Genomic DNA, 17,717 nt, shown 5'->3' on the forward strand with positions numbered 1-17,717 from the left:
TGATGTAATAGATGTTGTGAATTCAATTAAATACTTGTTGAAATACATGCATAAATTAATAAATGAGCAGTGCACAACTAAATGTAGAAACACAGAAATAGCCTCTTTTTTAAATCACTGAACTGCATGCATTTTCCTATTTACTCCAGTATTTAATTACTGTTTTTTGTTTTAATTTTGGCAGTTTTGGTCCCCCATACATCAGAGTGAGTTAATGACCCGCATTACCTGACTTATCATCATTCAGCAACACCGTCAAGTCCACATTTTAGTCAAAATGTCTTACTAATATCTCATCCTAGTTTAAAATGCTGTCAGTCATGATCTGTTTTGCCTAAATGGTGGCTGTTGTTGCTGCTTTAAGTCAAAAATAAACTGTGGACATCAATGAAACAAGGAGAAAACTAGAAGATATTTAGGACCAGAGTCATGTAAATTAGCAACTGCATTCTAAAAAAGGAGCTCAAAGACTTCAAAACAACACAAAGACAAGCGACTTACCACCACAGCCAAGACGACTGATCCACAGCTGATGCAAAGCAGCATGGGAGTAAATATTTCAATAGTCAAATCATGGAAAGTCATGTGTTTGTGAAGCAAGAACTTGAAAATCAAACTCTGAATGGGTGATTAACATGTATTAGTTTATATCCCCATGAGACGGGACTCAGTCTGCAGGCAGGCAGATGTTCATATGACTGCTGCAGTTAATCCAGGATGGAGCTGTAGGTTTGGACTGGCGTTTGTTTTTCTCCACTCTTGCTCTCTGTATTACTACGTAAAATATGTTCTGATTTGGTGGTATACAAATATACCTGATTTGATCCCACCCATTTTATTAATCTAATCTAGTTTGTTCCCCCAGCACAGCAAACCAAAGGTCAAAATACTCTGTTCAAAATAAAGATTTAATAAAAAAAAACCCCATCAAAATAGTTCTTTTCACATAGGAACTTCAGTCTCCTATCAAGGACCAGGACTGAGAAACCCTGCAATAGATTAATAGTTACACATTTCTGTAATCAGTGGCCAATTTAATCAATACACAGTTGTCTTGAGATGGTACCATAGCCCTAATGATCGAAGTTTCAATCAAATGTCAAATATATTCGTATTATTTTATATTCATAGAATGTATATTTAAGACTTCAAATCAATATACCTTTAATGATTTGATATAATTTATACAAACTGACCCGAAATAAGAAGTATTTTATTTAAAAAAATAATATTTGATGCACTGTATACGTATGTATAGTGAAAGGAAGGACACACCCTGGTGGTCTCTCAGTGTAAGTGCAGATGGCTGGTAGACCCGAGGTTTGGTCGCCAACACTTCTGTGCCTGTAAAATTTACTCATAATTCATTTTCTTTCGAAATTCTTCTTGCAATATTGATCATTTAAAGTGTGTAGGATGATATTCTTTAGTTCTTATGGCTCTGCTGTGTTTCAGTTTCTCTTCTTCATATGAAATGAAGCATGAGGTCGTACTTTCAATCGGAAACTCCCTCCATTTTATTTTATTGCCACACTTGTGAGAGGATGTTAATGTAGACAGTCAACAGGCAAAACAACAATCAAAACAAAGCATCATCATTATTTCATGATTATAACATTTACAGCATGTCTTTTTTTGCATTGTATAATTCATCGGCTGCTGGAAGACTGTGTGTGAGAACGCACAAAGAAAAAAAAAATACTTTCCAAATATTACAGAATGTAGTCATCTCCTAATACTATGCACTTAATACTGAATCTGTATTGCTTGGCTGGAGATTGTTCTTTCACCTGTATTATATTTATTCATTATTCTACCTGTTGTACCCTGAGGATGGCGGTTTAATGTCCCTCTCCAGCATCCGCAAAGTCTTTCTGACTCCCTTCTCCACTCTGCGGAAGTGCAGCCTCTTCCAGAGACTCTGCTGCTGCTGACGGCCCCACTCCAGATCCCTGAGGAACACCTGCACACAGACAGACCAGGTGACTGCTTCATGACAGTGGAGCTCATGCAGACACTGTTCATATGTGTGTGTGTTCACACTGGACATGGCACTGATACAGCTGTCCTCAGGCAGAGGACCGTGCAGCTACTTCTTAGGAGCCACTACTTTTTAAGTTCATCTAACAAACAGCCCTTCTCCTCTGGATGGAATTGTACTAAACCCTGTATTAAACAATCATATAGAGATGTGATATTTTCACCTGTTTAATCAGGTGACACTTTTTTACAAAACCACAGCATATTGTTAACATTTTATGGAGAATCTAAAATGAAATTTGCTCGACATCTAAGTGAAATGAGCAATTGTGTATTTAAGATTTTGAAATTCTGCTAAAATAGACCATCTTGCTTTTTAAACATCACTGACTCAGAACTGTCTTGTCTAAACTTATAACTTGATACAACTGTCTCTTTCTTCTGTCTCTACCTTCTGTCCCGCATTTTTCCTTTCACCCCAACCGGTCGAGGCAGATGGCTGCACATCTTTGGGTCTGGTTCTGTCAGAGATTTCTTCTCTCATTGTGTGAATTGTAGGGTTTCTCTGCTCTCGATGATGTTGTCTATGTACCTTGAGATAATGTATGTTGTGACTCGGCGCTAGGCAAATAAAACTGAATTGGGGCCAACAAGTATGGACACAAGTGCATTTAAATGCAAGGCTACACAATAATATATCCAAAAAGTGACCATCATCACAACATCGACATTCACAAAATATGAATATTGCAAAAGAGTTATGGCACAATATGCCACACTTTCCTAAAATTCTACTGCGACCCACCTACTGGAAATTGTAAAGTCTGCATAGGCTACTCTGGGTTCACCATGAAAGGCATCAACAGTATTTGTTAAAGCCAGTCATATCATCATCCCAACATGTTCTCCTAATAATGAACAGCCCTTATATAAATGCAACAACACAAACCTGCAGTTGCTACCAAAACAAAAAACTTTGATCATAACATGACATAATGACTTCATCTACTTAGAATACCCTCACTAGACTATAACTTTACAATAGTAACAGTAATATACTGTATATGTTCTCTTTCAGTGACCAGTACCTGAAGCTGCTGCTTGACACGTTGGCGGTCCCAGGATTTGGCGTTCTCTCTGATCACACCGAGGATGGGGTGCCAGTCCTCGGAAATGTCGGAGCCTTCGGTAACTGAAGCAAGGACCTTGACCTTCCGGCCGTTGCTCTGGGGAACACCTCGCACATACAGCGACTGTTTCCCCACGTCACTGAGGGAGTTCAGGTACAAGCTAGACACAGAAAGAAAGACATGTTGCTGAGTTCTATGTGATTTATCAAATGTTAGCTTTAATTCTTTGTAACTGAATGTACAAAAAGTCCATTATATGTTTCCATCCACTGCTGTAGAGCAGTTGGAGAGAGTCTGTGTCACCACAGACGGATAACAAGGTACAACCTGATAACACAGATAAAGAGCACCCACAGCTGTCAAGTTGCTTCTTGAATTCAACGTTGCGATCATATTGCTTCTTGTAGTAAGTGCGGTAGTTTCCTTATCAGTCCACACATTCCTCACCACAACCACTGTGTCCACCATTTCTGCTATTTCTACAGTTCAGCAAAGTGGGAGGGATCTTTGAATCGCCATAATTCTAAACATTAATGCACTGAAACTCTTTTTGTCAATAAGCCAGCTTTTCCACCTCCCTCAAGCTTAAAAACCTCAAAAAGCAATATTTAAAATGCAATCAAAAACAAGCCTGATGGTAAATAGCTGCTTACTGCACAGTGTGAATGCTGGGGTGCTCCCTGCAGGCGTCCACCAGAGCCAGAGCAGCATTGTCTCCGATGTTGTTATAGGCCACATTGAGCTCCTGGAGTCCAGTGTGCTGCTGGATTCTCTCAGCCAGCTCCAGTGCTGCCTTGTCCCCCAGTCCAGTGTGCATAAGGGACAAATGTGTCAGGGACTGGTTCCCTGGCAGGGCCTCCAGCAGGGTACTGACTCCTGAATCCAGTAGAGGGTTATCACAGAGTCTGGGGAGAACAGTGGAATGATGACACATTTGTCTATGACTGACATTTAATTGTTAATGTTACGCCTTTATGGGTTTTGTTCACGCACACCAGCCTGTGTGAACACAGGTTTGCTGTGGAGTAGAGCTGAAACAATCAATCGATTATTAATCAATTACTAAATTAAATCGACAATCGGTTTGAAGCTTTTTTCAAGAATAAAACAAGATTTCCCATTGTTTAAGCTTCTTAAATGTCAATATTTTCTTCATTTCTTTGTTCTGGATAACAAAGAAACGATTGAAAGTTAATCATTTTAGTTTGTGGACATAATCATTTCCAGGTTAAATGAACACCGATCAACATTTTTTAAGGTTTTCTGACATTTTATGGACCAAACGATTAATCGAGAAGATAATCAACAGATTAATCGATTATGAAAATAATCGTTAGTTGCAGCTCTAGTTCTGAGGGAGCATCAGAAAATGCCATTCTTGAAAAGAGGCCTGTGTTAGAAACTAGAAACGTGGTGTGTGAATGATATTTTAGTTCAGTATGGGAAGTGTAGGATCACCGGATGTTGTTGTTTGTTGTTGTTTATATAAGGGACTAACAATCAGGGTATTTCTCTCTCGCTTAATTTTCCACCATCCTCAGTTGAATCTGTTTCTCATTTCTCAGTCACACACAGAGTGGAGGGAGCCACAGTTAAAGAAGGAACCCGCAGTTAATTTCTGCTCTAGTTCCTCCCTGGTTCATCATCACATTAGACAGCTGTGTCCAGAATAGAGACAAGCTAATCCCATAATCAGTATCTGAGCATCGGAAAAACACCAAAGTAAAATCCTATAATGTTTCTTTGCTTAAATACCATGGAATAAAGGAATCATGTTGTGGGATGTTTTTTCCCTTCTTGTAGTAGAAGATGTGTAACATAGTTGAAGTTTCTGGTTATGTGGTAAATGCATTAGCACAGATGTATTAACAGCTTAGCTGTTTAATAGATTTAAAGAGACTTTATAAGACTGATATTAGTATTGGTAGACACTCAAGGTCGTGATATTGATAGCGAGCCATTGCTTTGTCCAGAGTTCTTATATTTTATCATTGTCAATCTGCCTGTATTTAATTAAAATCTGAGTATTGCACATTAAGAATCAGCAGGACAGTGAGATGAGGATTCTCTTGGACACGGAAGCTAAAACGTTAAAGATAAGAATGGAAGAGTACTCTTACTGTAGGGATTCAATAGAACTCTTGGGGTCTAGAAGCAAATCTCTCAGGGCGATGCAGGACTCAGGACCCAGGCTGTTAAACTGCAGACTGAGGACAACAAAAACAGGCAGCAACAACATTCACTACACACAGCAAACACATGCCAGTCTGTATACATGCTCTCTTCCAACGTGTTACTGTCAACGACTTAGTTTTAGAAGATGCAAGCCGATTAAATAACACTCCATAAAATCAAATCATAGTTTTATCAAAGTGCTTATTTTGTGCTATAATCTTAAAACTTAAACTACAGCTGAAGGTCGGAGGGACAGAGACCAGAAAAAAGCACAATGACAGAAGGTAAAATTACATAGCTAACCTTCACATTTGAATCTGACAGACACAGAGCAGGCTTGTCAGCAGGTAAAGCAGTGACCTTGTTGTATTTATTGAGGATGCAGTGGCAAGCTACTTCAATTGCATCTTTTAAGAGTTCACACATAGCACATTGAAACAGCCAGTCATGTGACAATCAGTGGTTTTTGTCTGTGACTTGCAAGACCACGAAAACACTGGCTGAAAATAGTGTACCGTGATCCAGACTTATAGGCCATCTGCTCACACACAGCACAGACACATTCCTCACAACAAAATAAGAAAATATGGACAAATGACAGGGTCCTGCGAATTGTGATATTTGAGACAACTGTGTTCCTACAGCACAAGAAAGACTGGAGTGTTGAATGATTATTGGTAAGTTCTTAGTACACCTTGTAGTAGAAGTTACAGCAGACGGAATGTTTAGCATCATGCAGAAAGGACTTCATTTCTATCCTTTGTCAGTGGGAGAAAAATAGGTTTTGTCTCACCTGAGGTTACGTGTGTGTCTGAAGGCAGGGCACAGGATCGTCAGAATCTCATGAGTCAGCAGACAAGAGGACAGGTCCATCTCTTGGAGGCGATAACTACAAGCAGGAACACCACGACACAGCTGAAAGATCGGCAACTGAAAAATCACGCTACACTGCATCATTCAATCTCCAGTGGATGTTTGTCGACAAATTCTACTAATGCGTCAAATTATCAATACTTGTCCAACAATAACCCACAAAATGCAAACATTGTTGTTTGGCATGACTGTTTATCAGGTGAAAACAAAGTAGGCTGAGGATAATAAGACAGTCATTGTTGCTGCAGGTTTTTTTTAAGGGGCTTGTAAAATTCTGAAGATTTAAAGAACTACTCATTTAATGAACATCACTTATTTTGGGCCAATAGTATTTCTGTCATAAACCAAAGTGATGATAATGTGTGAACATTAATGTCCTTGACATAGACTATGTAACTATGACATGTTGCAACCTAGTTTTCAAACATGCGGTACCTTGCTGGGGTGCATGAGAGCACAGAGCTCAGTATGAAGCATTTGAGTGACGTCATGCGAATGTTGGTGAGGCGGATGCTTCTGATTGAGGCCAAAACCTCCGCTGTCAGTCTGGGGTTCTGGAACTCATACAGAAGGACCAGCAGATCCATCAACTCCTCTGGTGGCTGTGGCTTGCTGAGCTCTGCCATTATATAAGATATCATTGTTATCCATACAGCTTTATGTCTCAGAAAGAATGTAACTAAGGACAGAAATGCACGATTTGTAGATTTGGTTACAAGCAAATGACTGATTTCTTGTTTCTTGAGTTCAAACTGCATCAGATATTCTCATGTAATTTCAGCTTTGTCCTGCAGAGGGTGCAGTAAACAACCCTAGAGTCAAGAGTTCAATTCAACAGAGTCTATGTCTGTGTGCATTAGACTTAAAAGTACAATAAATACATTTGCTGATTACTTCTTAAAACACGTGAACATGATTTTGGCCCTCGCAGGGTTTGGGGTCATGTCACAGAACTTCTAAATCCAGGAGGATTTCCCAGGATTAAGAGAGTGAAAAAGACCGAACAAAGAATATAAACATTACCCCTGACAAGGTACTTCCTCAGGGCTTTAGTGATCTGGACCACTGTGGTGCTCTGGATGTTGCAGCCAAGTTGCTGGAGAAGGGTGCGGTTACCATAGTGCAAAAGTCCACCCATGAAGATGGGGTATAGCTCAAAAGGCTGTTTTTCACAAAACTGCTTTGGCTGAGGGCCGTGGACTCCCAGAAGGCTCTGCTCCACCTGATCCAGGACATCTTCGTTGTAGCTGTCCTCAGTGCGAAACATCTCAGATGCCATCGTTTTGGCGATGCTGCCTCGATTGCGGCTGCTGATTTTCTCATAGAGCTTTGGAAAAAGCTTGAGGAGATTGAACACAGCAAATATTCGGAGGGGGATGAATTTTGACAGGATGTTGAATAGGGCACTGACATCCTCACCTGCCTGACCAATTGCAACTGACACCTGCTTGGTCATCTTTTCCAGAGCTGATTTGTTCTCTCCCAAAACCACGTAGAGAGCTGCAAGGTACTCTTGCATGGCCGGAACTGCAAATACGTACCGACACTGATCATTCTCGATGAGAGAGTCGGGCAAATCCTTACTACGCTCTACACAAGGAGCCAAGAAGAAGTCCAGCACATCAGTCCGGAACATGGCCAACTGACGGAGCTCCTCGTCCGTCTTGGTCTTCCCTCCAATCCACTGTTCCAGTTCGTCTTCTGAGAACGACGTACGCTTGAACGTCACACCGTCAAATGCCAGTTTGCCGACTGTTCGGACTACATACAACATCAAAGAACTGTTTTGCTCCTGAAGGGGCACATTTGTCGCCGTTCCTGAGCCCAACACCTCACCCCCAAAGTTCAGTCTGAGGAAACTGGTATATATGCCAGTGAGCGTGCGGATGGGTGCCTTGGCATCTGTAAAATGAAGGAAGTGTAAGGTGGCACATGTGAGCCAGCAGTAAGAGGGCAGGAAGCAGGCTGCGGCCAGTTGGCTTTCTCTCTGAAGGTTGAGGTAAAGCAGCTCTATAAGTTCCTGAGCGCCATAGTTGTGTGCACTCTCTCCACTCTGCTGTAGCAGGCGGCTGGTGAAGTACGCCCGCTGACGGTCTGGGTCACTGAAGCCACAAATCTGTGCATAGCGACTCACATACTTCTGAGGGACACGGTCCAGGGCAGACAGCCTGGTGGTGACCAAGATGCTGGCCTGAGAAACATACAACACAAACACTTTCTGACTGCCAATCACAAATATCACATTAACACAACAGAATTTTAACTTTTTGATCGCCATTTTTCTTTGGCTACAGAATAGCATGTCCCTGAGGAATAAATGAAGTCAGGCAACTGATATTAAAATAGAAAATCTGTGCTACGATGATTAACTGACCAATTATTCAGTAACAACAGTCAGACCCATCAAAACTATGGACGAAAGAAACCTCTTCCATGATTTTTTGGGACATTTTAAGGACTAAACGACTAAATTAATTAAGAAAAAACACAACAGATTAGTCAATAATGAAAATAATTGTTAGTCGCACAACAAAGAGGACAAAAAAGATGACTGTGCTGAAAGCTAAAATAAAATGCCTGCAAAAATTTGCAATCATTCTGAGGCTTTTGGGAAAAGGCTGGTACCCAGCCTGCTTGTAGCAGTACAAGTGTACTATCTTCTACCAACAAATGGGAATGTATTTGTCACATTTTAGTTTTTTCCTTTGAGATCTTAAACAATTTGTAGAGTGTTTAGAGACACTAAGATGTGTTTCTAACCTCAGGCAGCAGGTATTTTCTCAGCAGGTTCACCACCACTACATTTGGAGGCAGCCCCTCAATAGGGTCACTGCAGAGCTCAGAGGAGCCAATCCGGAAGTCCAGTTTCATCTTCTCCATCCCATTGAAGAGGAAGAGCACGTCCTTGGCCTGGTCCCCTTCTCCACTTAACAGAGGGTGTTTTCTCAGGTGGAGATACTTCCTACCAACCAGATCCCTCAAGGAAGCAACCCTGTATGGGACAAACATTAAAGGGGACATATTATACCCTATTTCCCCCATTAAAATAGTTCCCTGGTGTTGAATGAACATGTCAGTGACATGCCTTGGTCAAAATACCATAAGGATGAAGCATCATAGCAGTTCAATAACCCTGCTAAACCCGCTACCCTTTCAGAACGCTCGGTTTTCGTGCATGGTCCTTCTATATGCAAATGAGACACAGGCAAACACACACCCACTTCTTCCAGGGGGTTTCTGATTTGTCCGCTTTACAGCGCTTTACAGCTCCATTCGTCTCCCCCTCCCTCCACTAGTTCTCTGACAATATCAACACGGCATAAGTTCCTGAGCGCCATAGTTGTGTGCACTCTCTCCACTCTGCTGCAGCAGGCGGCTGGTGAAGTACGCCCGCTGACAGACCTCCGACACATGGATACTTAGGAACAGCACCGCGCGCCGCTGGCGATCAGCGGTGCTGTTCCTAAGATCGACAGTACTGTATAGATGCGATCGAGAGCCGCATCTATACAGTAAAAACTGAAGTGAAACTGAAGTGTTCATTCACAGCTGGTGGACAAGGCACAACTGATAAGCGCCACTCAGGAAAGAGACGTGGTTGCCCACAGCCACGTCTCTAAAAGGCACAGAGCTTCTGTGTCTCCCTGTGCTGCATACATGTGAATGTTTGACTGTGACGTGTAATGCACCTGCGTTACACTGTATCTGTGTCAGGTTCAAACTCGTTTTTGAGTTTTCCCAGAGGTCAGCGAATGAGTCTTAACATTTTTCTGTGACAGTGAGTTACAAAAGAGGCTACAAAGCCTGTCAATCATCAGAACTGTAATTATACACTTCTTGATGTCTTTGTAGTGCTGTATTTATATGCTTGTAGCTGAAGGGGTGAAGCGGGTTGTCCTTGACAAGTCACTTGATCTCAAGTTGCGTTTGATAGGTGCACTGTGAATGAATGGCAAAACTGTGGTGTAAAGCAGCTTCGAGTGGTCATCCAGACTAGAAAAGCACTATAAAAAAAACAGGTCATACCACACAGCTGTAATGTATCACTCCTGTTGTTCCTTATTTAGCGTAACAACTTTCACAGAAACAAGGTGTGTCACAAAAATTCAATATGACACATGAAAAACAAGGTCATACAAAAACAATTAAAAACAAAAAGGTAAACACTGACAACATACAAGATAAACAGGCACTAAAACGCTTGCGGTGATAAAAACCTGTTTAAACAAGCAGGTTTTCAGTTCATGGCGAGCCAGTGTCATGAATATATGATCAGAGTAATTCGAGACCTTCTGGACCTGGTTAAAAGCCTTGTGGCAGCATGTTACGTCATTTGTAGGTGGTTTAATGATGTGTTACTGAGAGGTGAAATGGGCATTATAATAGCTCAGCCCGGAATTAAATAAAAGCATGAATCATCATCTCTAGTTCATGGCAAGATATAAAAGATCTGAGTTTTGAAATATTAAGTAAATGAAAGGAACAAGAACGGGTAAGAGACTTCTAATATGTTAAACTGCATTTCAGTTTAGCTGGAAAGAATAGCTCAGTGCAACTGTATGAGTTATATTATGACGGGCAAGTACAAGTCAAATGGTTGCTCCATTTTGCTGTGACCAATTTAGCCCACACCTGCAACTGTCACATGGCTGTGACATTTACCCATTGACCTAACTATGAAGAGGAAGTATCTTTGATTGGACGTTGCTCCCCCGCCTGCACGAAAACCGATTTTAGAGTCTGATTCCAAATGATATCACACATTTGAGATACTAGTAACTACAAACTGTAAAAACAAATATAGATCTTACTTTGACAGCTGACTGAGGTCCTCACAAGAAAACGGCACCAGAAGTTTGAACTGTGTCAGGGTCGCTCCGTTGCACCAGTCCAGCACCAGCTTTCGGATCACCGTAGATTTACCTGTTCCCACGGCCCCGTACAGCAACACGTTGACCCCGCGGCCACCACTCCAGCCATCAGTGTGCTCAAACAGCTTTTCCACAGTCACAGAGTCGCTGGCGAGTGGCCGGGTTTGCGGAGGCGAGCTGAGTAGCGCTGCCCTCTCCTCGGCCTTCCTCTCCAGGATGAGTGGATCCACGTGCATGGTCTCTGGGCTGAAGTAGCCACCAAACTGTTTCTCCTCCTGAGGAAGGTGGCTGAACCAGAGGAAAAGCTTATTTTTGTGGATCTGGATGGGGTCTATGGTGAGAGAGAAAAAATAGGTTGTAATTACACAATATTAGGATTTCAGAAGAAAAAAACCCCTCAATATTACCACAACCTCTATAGATACATGGAACCATATCATCCACCTATTGGAATGTACTAGCTGTCAATCATATGGTGTGGCTGACTACAAATGGACCATAATTCACAATATGAATCCTGAAACTAGTAATTGAGACTTTAAAATCCTTAGAAAAAGGTTTACGAGCATTACATATACGGTCGTATATTCAATTTGGTTTATATTATATACAGACAAGTTAATTGAGAGTCAGCTCCTGATGGTGTTTTAAGAGAATAGCATCAGAATCAAGCTCTTCCACACTGGCCTAATTCTTATGCCCATGTTGAATAAACAATCTTTTTTTTAGAGTGTTTGCAATCTGACTCAGGATCAGGATACCTGCCTCTACATCACAGATTGTTAACATTCATTTCAATCAAAAACTAAATGGGGGTGGAAAGGGACATTTGTTGGATTGCCTCTTTTAGAACAACTAATGGTTTAAATAGCACTGGTGTTGCAAATTCATTCATCTACTATTTCATCCATGCTGTAATTGTCATTTCTAGCACATTTATATGATTCTTGAGAGTGAGCCACAATTCACTGTGACAGTGACTGTATTTATGTTAGTATGGTCATAAGTTCAGGTTTCATAAATGGGTTAGAGTTAGGGTTAGACTTAGATAACACTAAACTGTGCACCTGCTTCTGACACGGCAGTGCAGAAGGTCCTGAAGTGAAGGCCGACGGCTGGGTAGAGAGGAACGTCCAGCCTCCTCTTCCAGCTCCATACTGTGAGCACCTGACTCAGCTGTCTGGAAGACACAGCACATACACACACAGACTGGTTCAGTCAATGCAGTTTGTTCTAAATTGCAAACTCCACCAAAACAATAGAGAAAGGTTATTTTAATTTACAGTCAACAACTCACTCCTGTCACAATATGGATTATTCAAACTGGCCCTGAACCAGCCTCACACGGTGTGGCTGTGTGAGAAAGCATCAACAACAACAGCAGAGAACATTTGCTGGCTAAACCATGGGCAGGCTGTAGCAGGTATAATGACATACCTTGAAGGCACTGACATTTATGCAAATCTGTACTTAGGCCAGACTGGCCTCAGGGAAAACTGAGAACCTGTTTCAACACCTGGGTTTAAAAGGACTTAAGGACCAACATGAAAAGAGATTTTTTCAGTAGGCGTGCAGAGAGAGGCCTCTCCTCAGTGACATGAAACATGAGCGCACCAATGAACTTTCAGACTGATAGATGACATTCTCTACTCTGAGGAAAACCACACATGACAATTACTAATGGTCATTTTCTTCCCATCACCGTATAGGATCAATATGGACGTCAGCCACAGTGAGCATGTGGTATTTGGTCAAAGGTCTCTTGTCAATTCTTGTGTACTGTACATTTATAGTTTCATCAGTTTCTTCAACATGTCATGGTTGTTATCAATTTGCAATTACAATTAAAAGTAAACCACCTAATAATCAAACCTTGTTGGTGGCAGATTACCATCACCACCTGGAATGAATTAAGCAAATCAATTCAAGAGAAATGCTGCAAAGAATGATGTAACATCTTCTTCCCAAAACTCCAGTCAATGCCTGACGGGATCAGCAGCTATATTCATAGGCTACAGCCGTACTATGATGCTTTGTTATTCACCAGCTGCGACAGCTTGATCTGACAGTTCAGTGCTTCCTTGTTTCCTGCTCTCAGTAGATGTTCCCCAGTAACTTTACAATCAACTTTCAAAAACGCAACACAGAGCACGTTTTTGTTGAGTCTATATGAAGCACTGAAGTATCCTGCTCCTTTTCCTGCATTCATAATTTCATTTCGGAAAATAAACAACTAAAATTGAAAGTGTGAACAGCACTTTTCTACTGATTGTGGAGTCATGACTGATAATAAAGCAATCAGGAAGCAAATACAGGGAACTGCATTATCAAGTCCAATGGTCACTGTTGTTGCCTGCACTGACTAAAACACAGTGGACTTTTCAGACTAAAAGCATTTCCAAACAACCCTATTTTAGATGCTCCAAAACTCCGGTGTAGTGTGGGCAGCACGTGCAATGGGGTTATTGTTGTTGTGAGAATACATGAAGTGTGGAAGACGTTTTTTCTCCAGGACAATACAAGACATAACATAACATCTGATCCCTAAATTCTCCACGAGCCATTGAACCTTACACTGACCTCAGTATTAATTAATAAAGGGAGGTGACCAACCTGTGAAGTAAACTCATCCTGGTGTTCTGCTCTGTCAGCTAGGGAGTGATCTGTGGAGAACAATTAGTGCACAGCGTCAGGCAGCTGGTACATAGGTGAGATAAAACATTTCGTGGTAATAACGTAAGAATATTCTTAGATATAAGTGAAGAAATAACTAGAGAAACACTTTCACTGTCCCTTATAGATTCCTACGCTAGTGTGATTAGGTTTGATAGCACTGTTAGTTCTTTTGTATTCTGTTTTGAAGTGTGTGTCACATGCTAATATGGTGCACCTTTTGGTGTGCGAAGGACAGGTTTGACCAAAAATAATGTTATTACTAATTATTTTATTATTTTTTAAATGCACTTGTTGATGCATGTTTTAAATGTGTCATCACCTGCTGCTTACTGGCTGCAGAAAATGTCTGGCCCAACTCAGTTTGTAATTGAATAGTGATAGTCTAGTGTGTAAAAACAATGAGCTGAAATCCTTTTCATTTGGCAGATATTGAAGATAAAAAAAAGTGAAACTCAATCACTCAAATATAAATATAAATATTGTCAAACCACGGCAAACTCATTTGAGAGTAAATTGGTCGATATTATCAGAAAGCTGGGTCATCTGTGGTATCTCCCATGAAGAAGTGAAAGTGTGACAGCAGAACTGAAAACAACTCTCCCAGGAAACTCACATTTTCATCACCTTGTTTCCAGAATGGAAGATGATTATAAAATGTTAACTACTTTTATGCTACTTGCAAACAGAATTGCAGAATCTCTGGACAAATCTAAATGTTTGAGGAAGATACAGAATGTAAACAACATCAGGTTGGTGCTGGGTTGATTAGACTCTAATGATATTGTTAATAGTTTAATTGTATTCCTTTATTTTTTTTATAAAGCATTTGATTCACACTGCCCTGTATGTTTCAGATGTTGCCTCGCTCCATCACACCTGATTCAGATGAACAGCTCGTTATCAGGCTTCTGCAGAGCTTGATAACGAGCTGACCATTCGAATCAGGTGTGTTGGAGCAGGGCGACATCTAAAACGATGTTCTATAACACTGCAAGGATATAAACATGTGTACAAAAAATAGCGGTAGCACAGTCAAACTAGTGCTTCACATGGAAATAAACAATATATTTATCTTTACTTTCTTCCTCCTCTGCTTTCCCTCCATGGTAATGAACGAGCTCCGTTCGTTCATGTGTTCAGTTGTTGTTTGCGCTTGTTCCCTGTTACATAGTGAAGGGATTTTGTTCACTGTTGCTGCTTTGAATTGTTGGGGCCAAGTGTTTATTCTAGTTTTCTATAGTTTCATAAAAGACTTTTCAGTAACTTGCATGAGGGCCCTAGTTTTGTTAAACCGACTGTGCAACTATTCACCTTAGAAAATATCAAATTCCCACAACAATTAAGGAATTTAATATTATTATAGACACAATTCCCTCTGGTATCGTAATGCAGTTGATGGGTATCAACTTCCCGTCAGATTAAAAACCATTACAACTCCTTCCGTAATCCCACTTTTGAATGGCTTATCAGTTTGTGTTACATTTTATTCAGTTCAGTTTTATTCAACATAAATGAATTAATTTCACAGATTTTTCAGAGGCACAAACTGGACATTAAAGCTTCTGTCGTGCATGTTTTACTTTGGGTGGAGTTCAAACAAGCATTTTATTAGAAAACTAATGTTTTCAGCGCATTTGATTTCAAAATGGATTTTTACAATGAATGAAATTCTTTCTCGCTAAATCCACATATTTAATTTCACTGAATGTATAGATGGAACATAATATTCCACCAACTGAAGCCTGTGCTGTTGTATGCTGTTAGTCACTGGACACATGCTCTTCCTGCTGGGGTCTTTATAGTTTGTTTTCTGCCGTTTTCTTTCGACAAATCTGTGAAACTATTTTCTGTGTCCCGTCATGTCTTTGGCGAGTTGCAGCGACTCATGGAGAGTGAGATTAACAATGTTAACCGGTGCCTTCTGTTGTGACTTGATATAATGATATATGGTGTTTATATGGAAACACAACATGAGATGTCTTGGTTATGGTGATCTGCTTGTGTTCACTTTGTTGTGTTACATTCATGTAAATGGAAAACAATCTGGACATGGCCTCGGAAACTTTAAGGTTTAGGAAACTGGGGGTTTATACTTATGATATAAGAGGGCTTGGTCCCTTTAGTTTGAAGTTTAAGCTTTATGTGTTTATAAAAAAAACTACCGAGAACAAAATGTATTGGTCAATATGTGATTATAAAGGACCATGGAGTTGCACTAAAATGGAGAGGAGTAAAAGGCTGATTCTACACACCTCCTGCTGCTGGTTTTCACTAAAAAGTCATTCATAAATACAAACAATATTTAGTGCTCTGTTATGTTTGTTCTTTTGTGGACGTTATTGTAACTTATGTGTATGATACCAGTTGATGTATGTTACGTTTGGGCAAAACAAAAAGTGTTTGAATGAGTCTTATTTAAGATGCAGATGGAGGAGAACACTAATGATTTTTATCATTGTTTGAAACTGCAATGGAGTCAGAGGCTGGTACTCGTAAGCAACCTCCTTTTAAATCAGAGTATCTAATGATACCAGTCCTTCTAAACTCTATTCTATGGTTCCATCAATGAATGAAGAGGCTGCCCTCTCATCATTTTCAAAAGGTTCCTCACTCATTTCATCCTGTTATTCTTATTTAGTGTCTTTGTATGACCTGTACAGTATTCATTTTTCAGTGCTCTAAAATAGCGTTTTAAACATTCAAGCATCTTTACTCAGTGGGAATGACTGTGTTCAGAGCAGGAACAGTAAGTTTACAGCACTAAGCTTCACACTGTACATATGTCAAAGGACTGTTCGCTCAAATAGACTTTCACTGCACCGTTTCCTTTCCTACTTCTGCTTTAAATGTCTTAAAATGGAGGTCATGGTTAAGGCTGGCGGTTCAAATAAAAGTCTTACCGTGCTGGTTCCCTGAGTCAAACAGGTAAACCACAGACTTCCTCCCATTCACTGTGAGCTGGTGCTGCTGTTGCTGTCTTCGTGTTAATGTTTCCACTGACTGTTACTGACATGTCTGCTGCTCTCACAGCTGAGCTGAGCTCACTCCGCGTTCCGCTACACAGGCGGGAAACTCCGCCCAGACTTTCACAATAAAACAGGACCCTACATTATTTATTTAGAAACTGACTGACTCAGCTGCTAAATAAAGCGCCGTCAGAGCACTTCACTCTGTCACCACACATAATTATGTTTACTGTGAAATAATAAGCACCTATACAACGCAAACATGTTGTTAAACCTCCCAAAATGCTGTGGGTTATATGAATCGGCAAAGTCTCTTTTATTTTGAAGGCTGTGTGGTCGAAACGGAAATGCTTTTTATTCGTGGTAGTGTTGCCTCCGGCTTTAAAGACACAACTTCAATATAAAAGCATTAGCAGGTTATTCACCTGGCTGCAACTGCCGCAATTGAAATAATAAGAAATAAACAATAACAATGCCTTTACAATATTGACTATGCTATAACTGTTTTACAGACGACCTTTGTTTTATTACTATGCAACTGCGTTATCATTATAGACTTGCTTTGTTTCTATTTTAATCTGTTATATAGTTTGTATGACTTATTTCAAGGATATTGTTACCAGTAAATAAGGACGCCTCATATAAAAAAAAAAAGAATAATAATTAAAGAAATCACACACTTGTACTTACTAAATGAGTAAGTACAATAGCACACAGACCTTGTAGCCATAATAGCCTCTGTTGTTTATGTTTAATGACCACTTGCATGTACATGCAGTTTTGAGTTCGAACACTGGGTGGCGCTTTAGCTCAGGAAATGCATACATGTCAGCTGCAGGTGATGAGCAGCAGGTTGTTTATTGTGACTGTAAGTGATACTGTACTGGAAACTGAATTTGCTCAATGGAAATTTATCAGTGACGTTTTATGGACCAAGCTGTTTTTCTAATAAATCGATTACTGGACTCGGGTACACATATATGTTCGTTATTCTTTCTTACTGCTGCTCCTTTGGGGTTTGCCATAGCATATTTACGATTTACATT

The 17,717-nt window shown here is 40.4% G+C and overlaps 1 protein-coding gene across 1 annotated transcript; it reads right to left on the bottom strand.

Annotated features, from left to right (window-relative positions):
* Positions 1–1,493: 1,493 nt before the first annotated feature.
* On the bottom strand, positions 1,494–16,784 carry nlrx1 (NLR family member X1). The gene is made up of 12 exons (XM_044032685.1): positions 16,606–16,784; positions 13,643–13,692; positions 12,097–12,209; positions 10,970–11,360; positions 8,919–9,150; positions 7,182–8,349; positions 6,594–6,777; positions 6,079–6,174; positions 5,231–5,317; positions 3,764–4,015; positions 3,069–3,270; positions 1,494–1,963 (listed from the first exon to the last, which is right to left on the bottom strand). The coding sequence occupies exons 2-12, from the start codon at positions 13,657–13,659 to the stop codon at positions 1,814–1,816; spliced, it is 2,892 nt and encodes a 963-aa protein (XP_043888620.1). The 5' UTR covers positions 13,660–13,692; positions 16,606–16,784; the 3' UTR covers positions 1,494–1,813.
* Positions 16,785–17,717: the final 933 nt, after the last annotated feature.

This window comes from Solea senegalensis, linkage group LG8 (assembly GCF_019176455.1).
Source record: "Solea senegalensis isolate Sse05_10M linkage group LG8, IFAPA_SoseM_1, whole genome shotgun sequence".
Lineage (NCBI taxonomy): Eukaryota > Metazoa > Chordata > Actinopteri > Pleuronectiformes > Soleidae > Solea > Solea senegalensis.